The sequence below is a fragment of the Tupaia chinensis genome, unplaced genomic scaffold, assembly GCF_000334495.1.
Source record: "Tupaia chinensis unplaced genomic scaffold, TupChi_1.0 Scaffold000231_1, whole genome shotgun sequence".
Lineage (NCBI taxonomy): Eukaryota > Metazoa > Chordata > Mammalia > Scandentia > Tupaiidae > Tupaia > Tupaia belangeri.
Genome location: NW_006159706.1, coordinates 822,916 through 836,794, shown reverse-complemented (window position 1 = coordinate 836,794; position 13,879 = coordinate 822,916). Strand labels below are relative to the sequence as shown.

The 13,879-nt window shown below is 44.0% G+C and overlaps 1 protein-coding gene across 3 annotated transcripts in view; it reads left to right on the top strand.

Annotated features, from left to right (window-relative positions):
* FUS (FUS RNA binding protein) overlaps positions 1-2,528 on the top strand; it is a 14,102-nt gene extending 11,574 nt beyond the window's left edge. For 2 of the 3 annotated variants that reach the window (XM_027771696.1, XM_027771695.1), the window contains exons 11-15: positions 565-666; positions 791-914; positions 1,256-1,356; positions 1,705-1,852; positions 2,170-2,528. In XM_027771696.1, coding sequence (XP_027627497.1) covers positions 565-666; positions 791-914; positions 1,256-1,356; positions 1,705-1,852; positions 2,170-2,209 — 515 coding nt within the window. In that variant the 3' untranslated portion in view covers positions 2,210-2,528. Of the gene's footprint in view, positions 1-65; positions 330-564; positions 667-790; positions 915-1,255; positions 1,357-1,704; positions 1,853-2,169 lie in introns of all 3 variants that reach the window. The other variant, XM_027771697.1, reaches the window with a different exon arrangement.
* Positions 2,529-13,879: the final 11,351 nt, after the last annotated feature.

The following is a 13,879-nucleotide window of genomic DNA, read 5'->3' as shown; positions in this document are numbered from 1 at the left end:
GAGTGCGTGGAGGTGGCTGTGGAGGCAGAGGCAGCATGGGCGAAAGTGATAAATAAATAAATTTGGTGGCCCTCGGGACCAAGGATCACGGCACGACTCTGAGCAGGATAATTCCGACAACAGCACCATCTTCGTGCAAGACCTGGGTGAGAATGTTACAATTGAGTCTGTGGCTGATTACTTCAATCAGATTGGTATTAAGACAAATAAAACAGGACAGCCCATGATTAATTTGTACACAGACCGGGAAACTGGCAAACTGAAGGGAGAGGCAACAGTTTCATTTGATGACCCACCTTCTGCTAAAGCAGCTATTGACTGGTTTGATGGTATGTATGAGAAATCCTGGTGGAGGTGGGAGAAGGGCAGCTAGCCTTAGGAAACAGGCTGTATTTTGAGTGTTTGATTTTTTTTTTTTCCCAACACTTAATTTATCTGCAGTTTTGGTAGGCCTCTCCCCCCCCCCTTGTATCTCATTAGATTACAAGCCTTTTCAGGAAGGCAATCTTTAGGTCAGACCAGTATGTTTTTGAGTCACAAATCTCTTTATATTTATTTCTTTAGGTAAAGAATTTTCTGGGAATCCGATCAAGGTCTCATTTGCTACTCGCCGAGCAGATTTCAATCGGGGTGGTGGCAATGGTCGTGGAGGCCGAGGCCGAGGAGGTGAGGAGCTATTACCTGCTTGTGATATAAATAGGCAATAAGGAGAGTACAGAGGAGATGGTAAGGGCTTGGGTTACCAAACTTGGATGGGGAATAGATGGAACACCTGTTGTGTCTACACTAGGACCCATGGGCCGTGGAGGCTATGGTGGTGGTGGCAGTGGCGGCGGTGGCCGGGGAGGATTCCCCAGTGGAGGTGGTGGCGGTGGAGGACAGCAGCGAGCTGGGGACTGGAAATGTCCTAATCCGTAAGTGAATTTTTTTTTTTTCTTGTTAGTCTTAGGTTCGTGTCCTTTGATAGCATGGTAGAGTTAATTTGTAGGTGTTTTTCAAAGTAGGAAATGTCAAGTCTACACTGTTGGATAGATTTAGCTGAGAGCTTTTCTGTGTGAGATTGATACAGTAGGTAGACCATTGGACTGCGATCAGTTATCATTCTTTATTCCTGGCTTTGCCCCTGAAAAGCAGAAGTCTTTGCTTTTTTGAGGCCTCATTTTCCTCATTGTCTAACTCAGTGGAATCTGTCCTCAGTCTGTTCTCCTTGTCTATTCTCATACCTCCAAACTAATTTGTTATTTTTCTTCCTCAGTACATGTGAGAATATGAACTTCTCTTGGAGGAATGAATGCAACCAGTGTAAGGCCCCTAAGCCAGATGGCCCAGGAGGGGGACCAGGAGGCTCTCATATGGGTAAGAATGAGGCAGAGTTGCTAACATAAGTTAGAACCAAGGTTCATTTTTTTTTTTTTAAGAGATTTTTGCTATAGGGCACATAGGTTTGCTGAAGAGACAGAGAGATATCACCCCTTGGGGGGAAAGGTCATCCCACAATCCCTTCTCCATTATTCTTGGATTTTGGGCATGCATGAACATGTGCTTGCTGAGTTTCAAGCCAGGTCTGGGACTTGAACCACAGTTAGCCATGTGGGAGTCCAGTGCCTTAACCACTATACCTGGCCCCAAAAATGTTTTAAGCAGTGATGTTAGGGTATAAGGTAGGAGGATGGAGATGTCATAATTGTATCTCTTTTGTTGTAGGGGGTAACTACGGAGATGATCGTCGTGGTGGCAGAGGAGGATATGATCGGGGCGGCTACCGGGGTCGCGGCGGGGACCGTGGGGGCTTCCGAGGGGGCCGGGGTGGTGGGGACAGAGGTGGCTTTGGCCCCGGCAAGATGGACTCCAGGTGAGTTTAGACTCTAAATTGATATAAAAGTATAGCAATTAAACAGGTCATGGGGATAGCAGAGTTTTATTGAGGAAGTTTGATTTTTGAGGGCTAGATTGAAAAGAGCTAAGATTGTAGACACAATGGGTAGCAGAGGAGGGAGGAAAGGAAAGCTATCTTGGGGAAACTGAACTGTAGACACACCTTAGCTTAAAGAAATGAAACATTTGCTAGGTTGGCTAGGAGGGGCAGTTAGGATATGGGGGAGGTGTAGGTGTATGTATGTAAAGGTTGGTAACCCAATGTAATGGATATTCTTTTTTTTATTTTTGCAGGGGTGATCACAGACAGGATCGCCGGGAGAGGCCGTATTAGCCTGGCTCCTGAGGTTCTGGAACAGCTTTTCTTCCTGTACCCAGTGTTACCCTTGTTATTTTGTAACCTTCAACTCCTGATCACCCTCAGGGGTTTTTTTGTGTCGGACTACGTAATTGTAACCATGCCTCTGGATCCCATTAAAAACCATCATTTTAGTTAAAATTTTTCTTCTACTTCCCACTCTTCACTCTCCTGGAGGATTGATGTCCAGGTCAGGAATGTGGGGAGTTTCCCTCTTTTAGTTCATCCTGCCTAGCAGGAACTGAATAACATGTTTCTGCCCAGCAGGAACTGGAATAAAATGTTTGATACTTGATCGGGGAGAAAAGATCAAGTGGTATTCTTGAGAGTAGAGACTAAACTTTCCTTGTCTTGACAAAACTGGATGTAGGGATATGATAAACGAAGAACGTATGATGTCATGAGTATTGCCTGAAATTTGTCCAAGAATGTAGGAGTTTTGGGGTTTTTTTTTTGAGAGATTTTTGCTGTAGGGTGCTTGCGCTCGCCAGAAAGACAGACAAAGCGAGAAATCATCCCCCATGGGGGATGGCCACGTCGCAATTCCCTCTACTCCATTCTCCTCTCAGGATCTTGGGCATGTACGCACACATGCCCGCAGTGAATTTAAGCCACTGGGTCCAGGACTTGAACTGCGGTTGACTACGTGGGAGTCCAGTGACACAGCCATTACGTTAACTGCTGGTCCCAGAGTTTTTTGTTGTAATTGATTTGTCAGAATGCATCTGGACTCAGAGATTGAGAAAGGCACCCCTTACGGGGACTGGGACTGGTCATGTGGCAAGTCCTTCTCCATTTCTCCCTCCTGTTGAAATTTTGGGGCACACATGCACGCGTGCTTGGTGCTTTCAAGCGGCTGGGCCCAGGACTCAAACCATGCTTTTGGTCATGTGGGATCCAGCTCTTGTAACCCCACTCCATAAGCTGGCTGGGTGCTTTCTTTAAAAAAGAACTTAACTTGGATGCTGGTCTCTTAGCACTTTTATCCATTTTTAAAACTCTTGGCTCTTGATATTTTTCTAAGGGTGAGGCTCAAAGTAGGTATTTATTAGAGTATGGTATTTTTTGGAAAGAATTTTTTAATTTGACCAGAGACAGAAAGGAAAGAAAAAGCAAGCCACCAGGTCCATGATGTGAACTGTAGTTGGCCATGTGGGAGTCCAGCACCTTAACCACCATGATACCTGCTAGCCCTGTTAGCCTTTGTTAAAAGTTTTTGCTACATAGTGTTTCTAGAGAGATAAGGGATGGAGAGGAGTGAGAACTCAACCTCCTCGGGATTTGGGGCACATAATGTTTGCACACATGTACTGTGTGTTGCAAGTCATTGGGGTTGGAATTCAAACTACATCAGCCATGAGATCTGGTTCCCTTAACCATTAGGCTGTAGGGCAGGTTCTCTTAAATTTTTATTTTAAATTTATTATGAGTGAGAGATAAACATCAACATTATTTCATTCCACTAACCCTTCCCTCCCCCATGCCTTACTAGCCAGGGGGAGATCATGAACATGGGTTTGTGCCCAGCCTGAATAGGTCAACCTGGGAACTGAACCACACTCTTCCAAATGGCTAGTAGTTCATTCTGCTACCATGGTGGTAGTGTGGCTGGGCTTCCATTTTCATTTCTCTTAAGCATTTATCCGTCTGAAAGCTATTGTCCTGGACGCCTACTTAGTCTTTCAAGAGGATGCTAAGTTTGGGAGGAAAGGCTTGGGAATAAGTGGAGATGATAAGAGAGGTGGTTCCTTAGAAAGGAGTCTAGAGATAGTTGCTTTTATTTAAAGGTAGTCCGTGACCCACTTCTGTTTTTTTTGGGAAATGGAACTTGGGTAGTTAAAGTGTATAGGAACATGGTGGTCTATAATTTTTACATCTTGTCTACCTGGAGAGCTTGAGGTCATTGGTATTTTGAGATTTTATGCTTGAGCCTTTCTGACATGGACTGGAAAGCTTTTAATGGGAGTATTAAATAATACAGGGGAAGGGTAGGATCAGTGAAGTCAGACCAGCGCCCTTCAAACTACCTGATCTTCTAAGACTGACTGACTTTTCAGCTGCCAAATTGAGTTTATTAAACTTGCCTGCTAATTGATTATCAAGAATTTTAGAAAACGGGGACCAGCAGTTGGCGTAATGGCTGTGTCACTGGACTCCCATGTAGTCGACTATGGTGTGAGTCCCAGACCCGGTGGCTTAAACTCACACTGGGCGCGTGTGTGTGCATGCCCAAGATGCCGAGAGAAGGGGGGAGAAGGGATTGCACCGTGGCCATCCCTCCTGGGGGTGATTTCTCAATCTGTCTGACCTACGTGCGCATGCGCCCAGTGGCAAAAACCTCTCCAAAAAGAAGAATCTTACAAGACAAAAGTCAAGAAAAGACAGTTTTTGTCCTAGCAGGTCCCAACATAGTTTGTAAGACCAAGTGCCAAAGCGTGCCTGGCATCCCAATTGGGAAGTGTGTTCATCTCTTGAGAAACATCAAGGATGCCACCATGTGTTTTTTGGAGCAGAGTTTAATCATGAAGTTAAATTGAGGCAGGGACATTATGGCTTTGTTCAAAGGAATAACTACTTTACTCTCCCTGATGGAGTTGGGGAGCACTAAGGTTGAGTAGGGCCAGGCCTGTGTTCTCAGGCAGTGCTTTCCCTTGACTTAATTGAACTAGGTATTGGAAGAAGCCTTCAGATTTAGAGCCAAGGATATGGCAGTACTTTCCCTGGCTGTGCTTGTTTGTGTATCTGCTTTTACTGTAAATGGTGTTTGGTCTAAGTGTACTCATCTGATACGTGAGAAATTGTGCTTTGCCTAGGAGAGGTCTAAGATTAGGGTTTGGTTGTGGTTCTCTGTCCCTACTGTTAGGGACAGAGTTGTTAACCAACTCTTCAAAAATAATGAATGGGGTTTATTTCTGAGCATGAATATGTGTGACCTAGGCCTGAGAGGAGGCAAAACATGCCTTTCTCGGGGTGATCAGTTACAGGGGTTCATTTTTTTTGATTTTGAGAAAGAGACAATTTGGGATATAGTTTTTCCATTGGTCTTGCCCCAAAAGGTGGTATATGCGTGGAGACTTGTATATACGGGGATATGCTTGAAGGTTATAAGTGGGTTTTACAGTTTTTAACTTGGTGATTTGGAAAAGGAAGGTTGCCCAGATCAGAAAAGAATGTGCTATTAACAGAGATAAGAGGGCTTAATACATATCACAATGATAGTGTGCCAGGGGTAGTATTTGGGAGAGTCCTGTTATCTGTGGGTCAGAATGGTCTATTAATGTTTGTGGGCGTGACTCCCTGAAGGCCTCTCTGGAAAGGAGGATTTTGGAAATGGGAAAAAACAGTCAGACTTCTGTCCTCAGAGCGAAGGTGGTTAAAACTCCTTGTCAGACCGGGTAGCTAAAACTGTTAGTGATAAGTTTATTAATATTTTATTGCAAAGGGGCTTATGTGATTTCCAGTGATGGGGAGAGAGAGGAAGTCTCCCAGTGGATAACGGTCACTCTTTATTCATCATTTGGGATTTTGAGCACACATGCCTATACTCCTGGTTTATTTCTGAAAGCCACACCGAGTCTGGGACTCCAGTCGCTTGGCTGGCCAAGTGTATTTAGCTGCCTTAACCACTTTAAACGCTCTTAATGTCCTTTAGTTTGCCTTTTTAAAAAAAATTTTCTTTTTTCTTTTCCATAGGGTGTGAGTGCTCGCCAGAGAAAAAGTGAGAACTCACACCCCCCCCACCCCCTCCTGTCCCCGAGAGGATGGACACACTGCACCTTCTTGTCGGATTTTGGGCACACAGTTGCATGCTCAAGGTGATTTTCAAACCTCCAGTTCTGGAACTCGACCTGTGAAGTTGGCCATGTGGGATCCAGCCATACATGCCATCTGCTATCCCCTTAATGTCCTTTCAGAGGTTTTTTTTTTTTTTTCCCCAAGAATTATTTTATTTAACTACATTTATTCATTTACTTATTTTTATTTGATCACAGAGGGACAGAGCAAGAGAGAGAGTGAGAAAGCAAGCTACCAGGTCCAGGATTTGAACCACAGTTGGCAATGTGGGAGTTTAGCACCTCCAGCCACCACACCACCTGTTGGCCCCTTACGGAGCTTTTCTGGTTGGCCTTGCATCTAAAGGAAATAGGGTCTCTCCCACGGGACTGGTTACAGATCCATTTGTATGTGGGAGGGCTTTTCCAGGTGCATAGAAGACAATTAGCAGTGGAGAGAGTGAAACTGGTTATGGTGTCAGGTTATGGAAAATGTGGTACTCATGGAGTTTGGGCTTTCAGCCCTCTGCCCTTTGTTGGATTCCCTAATAGAGCCAGATTAGTATCAGCCAGTAATGTCTTCCTAATTGGTACAGATCTTAGATTAGTCCTTTGTTTTCCAAAGGATATATTTTTTTAATTTGCCAGGGAGAGAGGAGAGAAAGCACCTTCCCAATGGGGTGTGGTCACCCCACAGTCCTTTCTTTTTTCTCCATCTTGTCGAGAGTTTTGGCACATGGGCACAGTGTGTTCTTCGAGCCTCTGAAGCCTGGATTTGAACATGTTGAGATTTAGCTCCCTTGGCCATATGGCCGGCCCCCAAAAATATGTTCTTAACTGAATATTTCATGGGAGAGGGAGAGAAGAGAGGTACCCTCCTCTTAAGTTTGTTTCATGAGAGGGAGGTAGTAACAATGGGATCTAGCCATGGTTTTCTTCTTTGAGCCCTCTAGACAACTAGGATCTTAGGTATGCCTAGGTTGAACTGGGATCCAAACCCTAGGCCTTCTCTCATGGCTGCAGTATTGCCACCACCCCACTGTCTATACCACTGGCGTGGCCTTTTAGTGAATTACTGAACACTAGCCTGCAATCTTGAAGCACTAGGTACTCAGCTTTTGTTAGTCAAAAGTGGATTACATATGGAGTGTGTGTTGTGGGTCTTTTTCCTATCTTGAGTTGTCTCAGGTTGTATTTTCCCCATAACACGCTGGGCCTTTCTTGGATTTTAGTAACATAGATAGAGGACTGGCGTTAGATCAATCTGGGTTCATTGACAAGGACTCAGGTCCAACTTAAATGAAAGTTTATGCCTTGATTCTTTTAGACGTGTTTTTTCTCTTATAATTATTTTCTTTTTTTTTTAATTATTTTTATTTATTCATTCATTTAATTTGATCAGAGACAGACAGAGAGAGAGAAAGCAAGCCACCAGGTCCAAGATTTGAACCGTGGTCAGCCATGTGGAAGTGTCTAACGCCTTAACCGCCACACCACCTGCTGGTTCCCATAATTTTTATTTTCAATTGATAATTGTATATAGTGTGGAGTATGGTGATTTGATATGTGTACATTGTAGAATGATCACAGCTGGCTGATTATTCATCACATACTTCTCTGTACTGAGAATATTTAAAATTCACTCTTGACTAGGCAGTGACATGGTGGTAATGCAACTGGATCCTCATGGGAGAAGTCCTGGGTTCACATCCTGGGACCTCCCTGAGCATGCTAGATATGTGTGCTTGAACCTGTGATATGGGCCAGCTGAGATGGATCATGGTGTAAAGACCCTATGTAGGGGGCCCCTCTCCTCTCTTGTTTCATGGAAGAAATATAAACTTCTGTAGCATGTCACTGTTCTGAGTACTGTAGGCAGTTGTCACACAATGGTAAGTATTGTGTATATAAACAGAAAAGTTGCAGTGAAAATACAATATAAAAGAGAAAATATGGTGCACCCGGTAGGGCACTTGGAATGGAGCTTGCAGGACTAGAAGTTGCTCTGAGGGAGTAGTGAGTGAATATGAAGGACTAGGGTATTACTGTATACTACTGTGGACTTGACCAGTCTCTACGCCATTGAGAAAAATTGTAATGACTATCCTTAGCTTATGGTAACCTTTTTTCCTTTTATATTTTGAGAGAGAGAAGCACCCTCAACAGGGTCTCATGCCATGTTTTCCCCACAATCTTTCCCACCAGCCAGAATTAGGGATGTGTGCATGTTCTGCATGTACAAGGGGACCAAGAAACAACCCTGATCTGTATGATGACTTCGAGCTTTACAGGGTGCTACTGCAGCTGGGTCAGCTCACTGTTACTTAAGTTTATAAATTTTCTTTTTTTCATGAGAAAGCATGTCATATACATGTGGAGAAGAGAGTGGAACTTGAGACAGAAGCACTTGCAGGGCCTGGTTATGCTCTCCTCCTCCAGCCCTTCAGCTTGCCAGGAATCTGGGGATGTACACATATATGCACATGATCTCTGTGTTTCAGGCCAGCTGGGCTGGAGATTTGAACAGCTGTTGGCATGTGGCTTCCAGCTCCATGGTCCAATAAACTGCTGACTGCCACAAGGTTGCAGAGGTTTGAGAAGTTTTGTTTAGGTTTGGCTATAGGCCAGAGACAGAAATCACCTTTTTTTTGGGGGGGGGGGTTACACCGCAGTTCCTTAACTCATTTTCTCTGGATTTTGGGCATGCATGCACATGTGCCCAGGATGATTTTCAAACTGTTGGGTCTAGGACTCAACTGGGGTTGACCATGTGGGAGCCATCCAGTGCCTTATGCGCTCTACCACCTACTGGCTCTTGAGGTATTTTTGACAGGGATTCTTATCTTGATTTTCCTGTTAGAAGATCCTAGTCAGCTAGGACTGCAGGTGGGTAGTGCCATATATCTCCTGATCAGGTTGGGCTGGGAACTGAACCTGGCCCCCTTGTGGAGCCCTAGCCATAGCTCAGTGGTGGCCTTATTACTGTGCTACTGTGGCTCACCCTATAAATGAATTTATAAAAGTTTGACTTAGTAACACTTACCTTAAGATACAAGTGTACAGTTGTAAAAAAAAAATTTCTGTATGCCTTTTTAAAAACTTTGTGTTAAAATTTAAGACAAATGACGTGTATGTATGTTTATGTGTATATCCACACATGTAAATGTGTTTGATCAGAATAGGTGCACTTGGAAAAAGAAAGCACCCCATTCCACAGGGTGTGGTCATACCACAATTCCCTCTTTAGATCTTAGACACAACTGGTAGTCTCTGGGATTGGAACTGCAGTTGACCATGTGGAGTCTGGTTCCTCCAACCACCAGGCCATGGGGCCAGCCCAAAACATTAGCTCAGGCCTTCACAGGGTCAGGACCATCAGTACCACTGTCATCTACCTCTACTTTCTGTCTTGGAAGGAACATTAAAGATTAAATCAAGGACTAGAGAAAGTAATGGAGTTGAGATGTAGAAAGCACTAGGTATTAGGTATATGAGGCCACTGCTGGTTATAAAGGGCGTACTTAGAAAATTTTGCCAGAGGGAGTGTATGTTCACTAGAGACTGGGTGGTGCATAATCCTTCAGTTTCTGTATCTTGGGATTTGGGGCATGCATATTGCACTAGCATGTTTTTGAAGTTATCAGGCCTGGGATTCAAATTGTACCATCATTGGACCAGCAGTTGTCATAATGACTGTGTTGCTGGATTCCCCTATAGTAAGCTGCGGTTCGTGACCCAGACCCAGTGCCTTAAACTCACGCCGGATGTGTGTGCGTGTGTGCCCAAGATCCCGAGAGGAGAATGGAGGAGAAGGGATTGCTGTGTGACCATCCCCCCTGGGGGGTGATTTCTCACTGTCTCTATGTCTCTCTCTGTCTGGTGAGCACACGCACCCTATAGTGAAAACCTCTCCAAAAAAACTCAGTTGTGTGGGATGCAATTCCTTTAACCCCTACCCCATTGGCCTTGCCTGTGGCAATTGTTTTATAGTATAAAGTGAGTACAATCAAGAATAGTAAATAACAAACCAATACTACTTGCTCATGAACTATGTGCTATTCATAATTTTATTTTCTGTACAACTGGCAGTGCAGGTTTGTTTATACCAGCATCACTGTGAACATGTGATGCATTGTATTACAATGTCAGTGCTGTGATGTCATGACTGTGAGGTCAGACATCATGCTAGAGAATAGGAATTTTTTAGCTCTTGTAGATTTTTAAGAATTTTTTTTTAGTTGCCGGCCCCAGCTCTTATGTTTTTTTCTTTGAGTTTATTTCCTTCCTAAGACCCTCCTGAGTCTTCACACTGATCTCCCAGTAGGAGGTGTACCCTGTGTGCTCAAGTGGGCCTGAAAGTAAACACAGAACCTTCCCATATGGCCTCTAGCATTGCGCTGCAGCACGCCTACTGCCCGGGCCACCGTGGTTGGGCCATCCAGTTTAAGGGACCGCGATTATAGGTGGTTCATCATTGAAACATTGGTGCATGACTATGATACTATGTTGCACAGTAAGTGACTAGAATTTATTCCTCTGGAAACTACTATGACCAGTATCTCTCCTCCCATTCGCCCAGTCCACTTGTGAGAGTTTTCTTAGATTCCTTAAAAGTACTTGTCTTTTGGGAACCAGCAGTTAGAGTAATGGCTATGTCGCTGGACTCCCACGTAGTCGACCGTGGTTCGCGTCCCGGACCCGGTGGCTTAAAACTCACGCTGGGCGCGTGTGCGTGCGTGCCCAAGATCCCTGGAGGAGAAAGGATTGCGGCGTGACCATCCCCCCCTGGGGGGTGATTTCTCGCTTTCTGTCTCTATGTCTCTGTCTGGCTTATTTCACTTTCTATAATGTCTTCTAGATTAGTTCTTGATATAAATGACAGAATTTCCTTTTTCTTTTTTAAGAATTATTTTATTTAACTTTATCCATTCATTTATTTTAATTTGACTAAAGAGGCAGAGAGAGAAAGTCAAAGTGAAAGTGAGAAAGCAAGCCACCAGGTCCAGGACTTGAACCGTGGACAGCCATGTGGGAATATCCAGTGCCTTAACCACCATGCCACCTGCTGGTTCCCCAGAATTTCCTTTTTTAAAGGTTTTTAAAAGAGTTTCTTTGGTGTGAGAGAGACAAAGCATCCCCAACTGGATTCTGATGCCATGATCCATTCCCAGTCTGCCCGTGTACTTGGCTTACTGTTGCTAGGTTTATGAGCGTGAACTCGGAACTTTCCCAAGTAGATCAATGTTGTGTTTAAATCACTGTACCACTGTTCAGCCCTCATAATTTAATTTTTAGCACTCATAATTTCCTTTTTAGCAGACCTTCTATATACACACACTCATAATGCATATGTATACATATATATTTTTAAATAATAGTTTTTATTTAATTTTATTTATTCATTTATTTTAATTTGACCAGAGAGAAAGTGGGGAAGCAAGCCACCAGGTCCAGGACTTGAACCATAGTCAGCCATGTGGGAGTGTCCAGTGCCTTAACCATCACGCCACCTGCTGGTCACTCTTTAACAGATTTTTGTTACAAGGTGCATGTGTGCTCACCGGAGAGACAGAGACAGGAAGTGAGAGATCCCCCCTCTCCCAGGATAGCTGTAGCATAATCCCTTGGCCATTCTCTCAGGATCTTGGATATGCATGCACATGTGCCTGGCATGAGTTTTAAGCCACTGGGTCTAGGACTTGAATTATGATCAACTATGTGGTCATTAATGTAACCAGTGATGTAACCATTACTCCATCTGCTGGTCCTACAGATCCCGTTTAAAGAACCACTTTACTTGGGGTTGGCAGGTGGCATGATGGTTAAGGGTGCTGAACTCCCACATGACTGACTGCAGTTCAAGTCCTGGACCTGGTGTCTTGCTTTCTCACCTTCCCTCTCTTTGTCCCTTTGTGGTCAAATTTACATAAATAAGTAAAATATTTAAAAAAATTAATTACTTAATTCCATTTGTTATTTTAAAAATTTAACTAGAGAGAGAGAGAGAAAGTAGCCGCCAGGCCAGGACTCAAACCATGGTCAGCCATGTGGGAATCCAGTACCCTTATCCACTATGCCACCTGCTGGCCCTAAATAATTTTTAAAAAATTACTTAACTTTCTTTTAAAAAGTTATTTAATTTTATTCATTCAATCATTTTCATTTGACCAGAGAAAGACACACAGAGAGAAGGAAAGTGAGAAAGCAAGCCACCAGGCCTGGGACTCGAACTGTGGTTGACCATGTGGGAGTGTCCAGTGCCTTAACCACCATGCCTCCTGCTGGCCCAGCTTTATTTATTTCAATATGCCAGAGAGGGACAGAGTAAAGGGGAGAGAGGGAAAGTGAGAAAGGTAACTGTCAGATGCAGGACTCAAACCACAGTCGGCCACGTGGGAGTCCATTGTTCTTAACCACCACATAATCTATTGGCCCCAGGATCCCATTTATAATACACCCATCTGTTGATAGTATGGGCACTTAGGTTTTCAGATCTTGCTTCAGTGAACACAGGAGTGTAGACATCTCTTCAACATACTTTCAATTCAGGGTTTATATCCAGAAGGTATATTGCTGGGTCATATGGTAATTCTATGTAGCTTTTTGAGGAAACTCCATACTGATTTTCACAATGACTACTAATTTACAGTCTGATCAGTAGTGATCAAGGTTCCCTTTTTTCTGCTTCCTGACCAACTCCCATTATCTGTCATCTTTTTGATAATAGCCATTCCAATAGGTGTGAGTCGTTATCTCTGTCCATAACCATCTTTGAGATCTGTAACCAGGTAACCGTTCCTATGCTAGTCTGCAGGGGATGCTAATCATTCCTCCCCAACTTGGACTCCCTTTTCTACCTCTGGATCTTCAATTTTTACAAAGTTCCTGCCCCCTTTTTTTTAACTCCTTTTGAAATAATTTTAGGTTTAGAAGAAAATGCCCAAATTATGTTGCTCACCTCCATATACAAATGTAATCTTAATGGTGCTGGCATATAAATTTGAGTATTGTGAAGTGTATCTTACCAGTAGATTTGACTTTAGGGCTTTTTGAGTTTTGTTTTTTTTGTTTTTGTTTTGTTTTTTGGGCTATAGGGCGCGCTCGCCAGAAAGAGACAGAAAGGGAGAAATTACCCCCCAGGGGGGATGGCCACGCCTCAATCCCTTCTCCATTCTCCTCTCAGGATCTTGGGCACGCACGCACAGGCGCCCGGTGTGAGTTTAAGCCACTGGGTCTGGGACTTGAACTGCAGTCGACTACGTGGGAGTCCAGCAACGTAGCCATTATGCCAACTGCTGGTCCCAACTTTAGGACTGTTTGTAGGAATACTGGGCCCTCAATCTTACGGTGTGAAAAATTTGGAAGAGCTTTTGGAGATTACAGTGCCTAAAATTCCCAGTATCCTTGAAGTAGGAATAGACTTGGAGAAAGGATATAGTATATGAGCAAGAGTTTGGATCTGAAAGAAGTGGTGCTCTATCCTAATGACAGATGCTCTCATCTCCTTAGATTGTGGCTGTAGCACTAAATCTTGGATCTGTGGTGCTAGAGAGAAGGGCTCCTTTAACTGGAGAAAAAATGAAGACCACCAGTGTGGGGCTTGGAGACAGGACATGAGCTTGGCTGTTGGACTGATGATTTAGGGTGTGCTGGTGGTGTAGCAGCCTTGTGCCAAGCTAGGCCCCTACATGGAGAACAAGGTCGATGGCAGGATGGGTGTGAAGATAACCTTTGAAGGGAGTGGGTGCTGTTTTCCAGCTGGCATCCTGTCCATTCACACCTTACCAGTGGGTGGCAGTGTTGCACAGCTGCACAGATTTCTGGTTCAGCACATTCCTCTTAGGGCTCCACTGAAGCTCTTGCGGAATAGGAA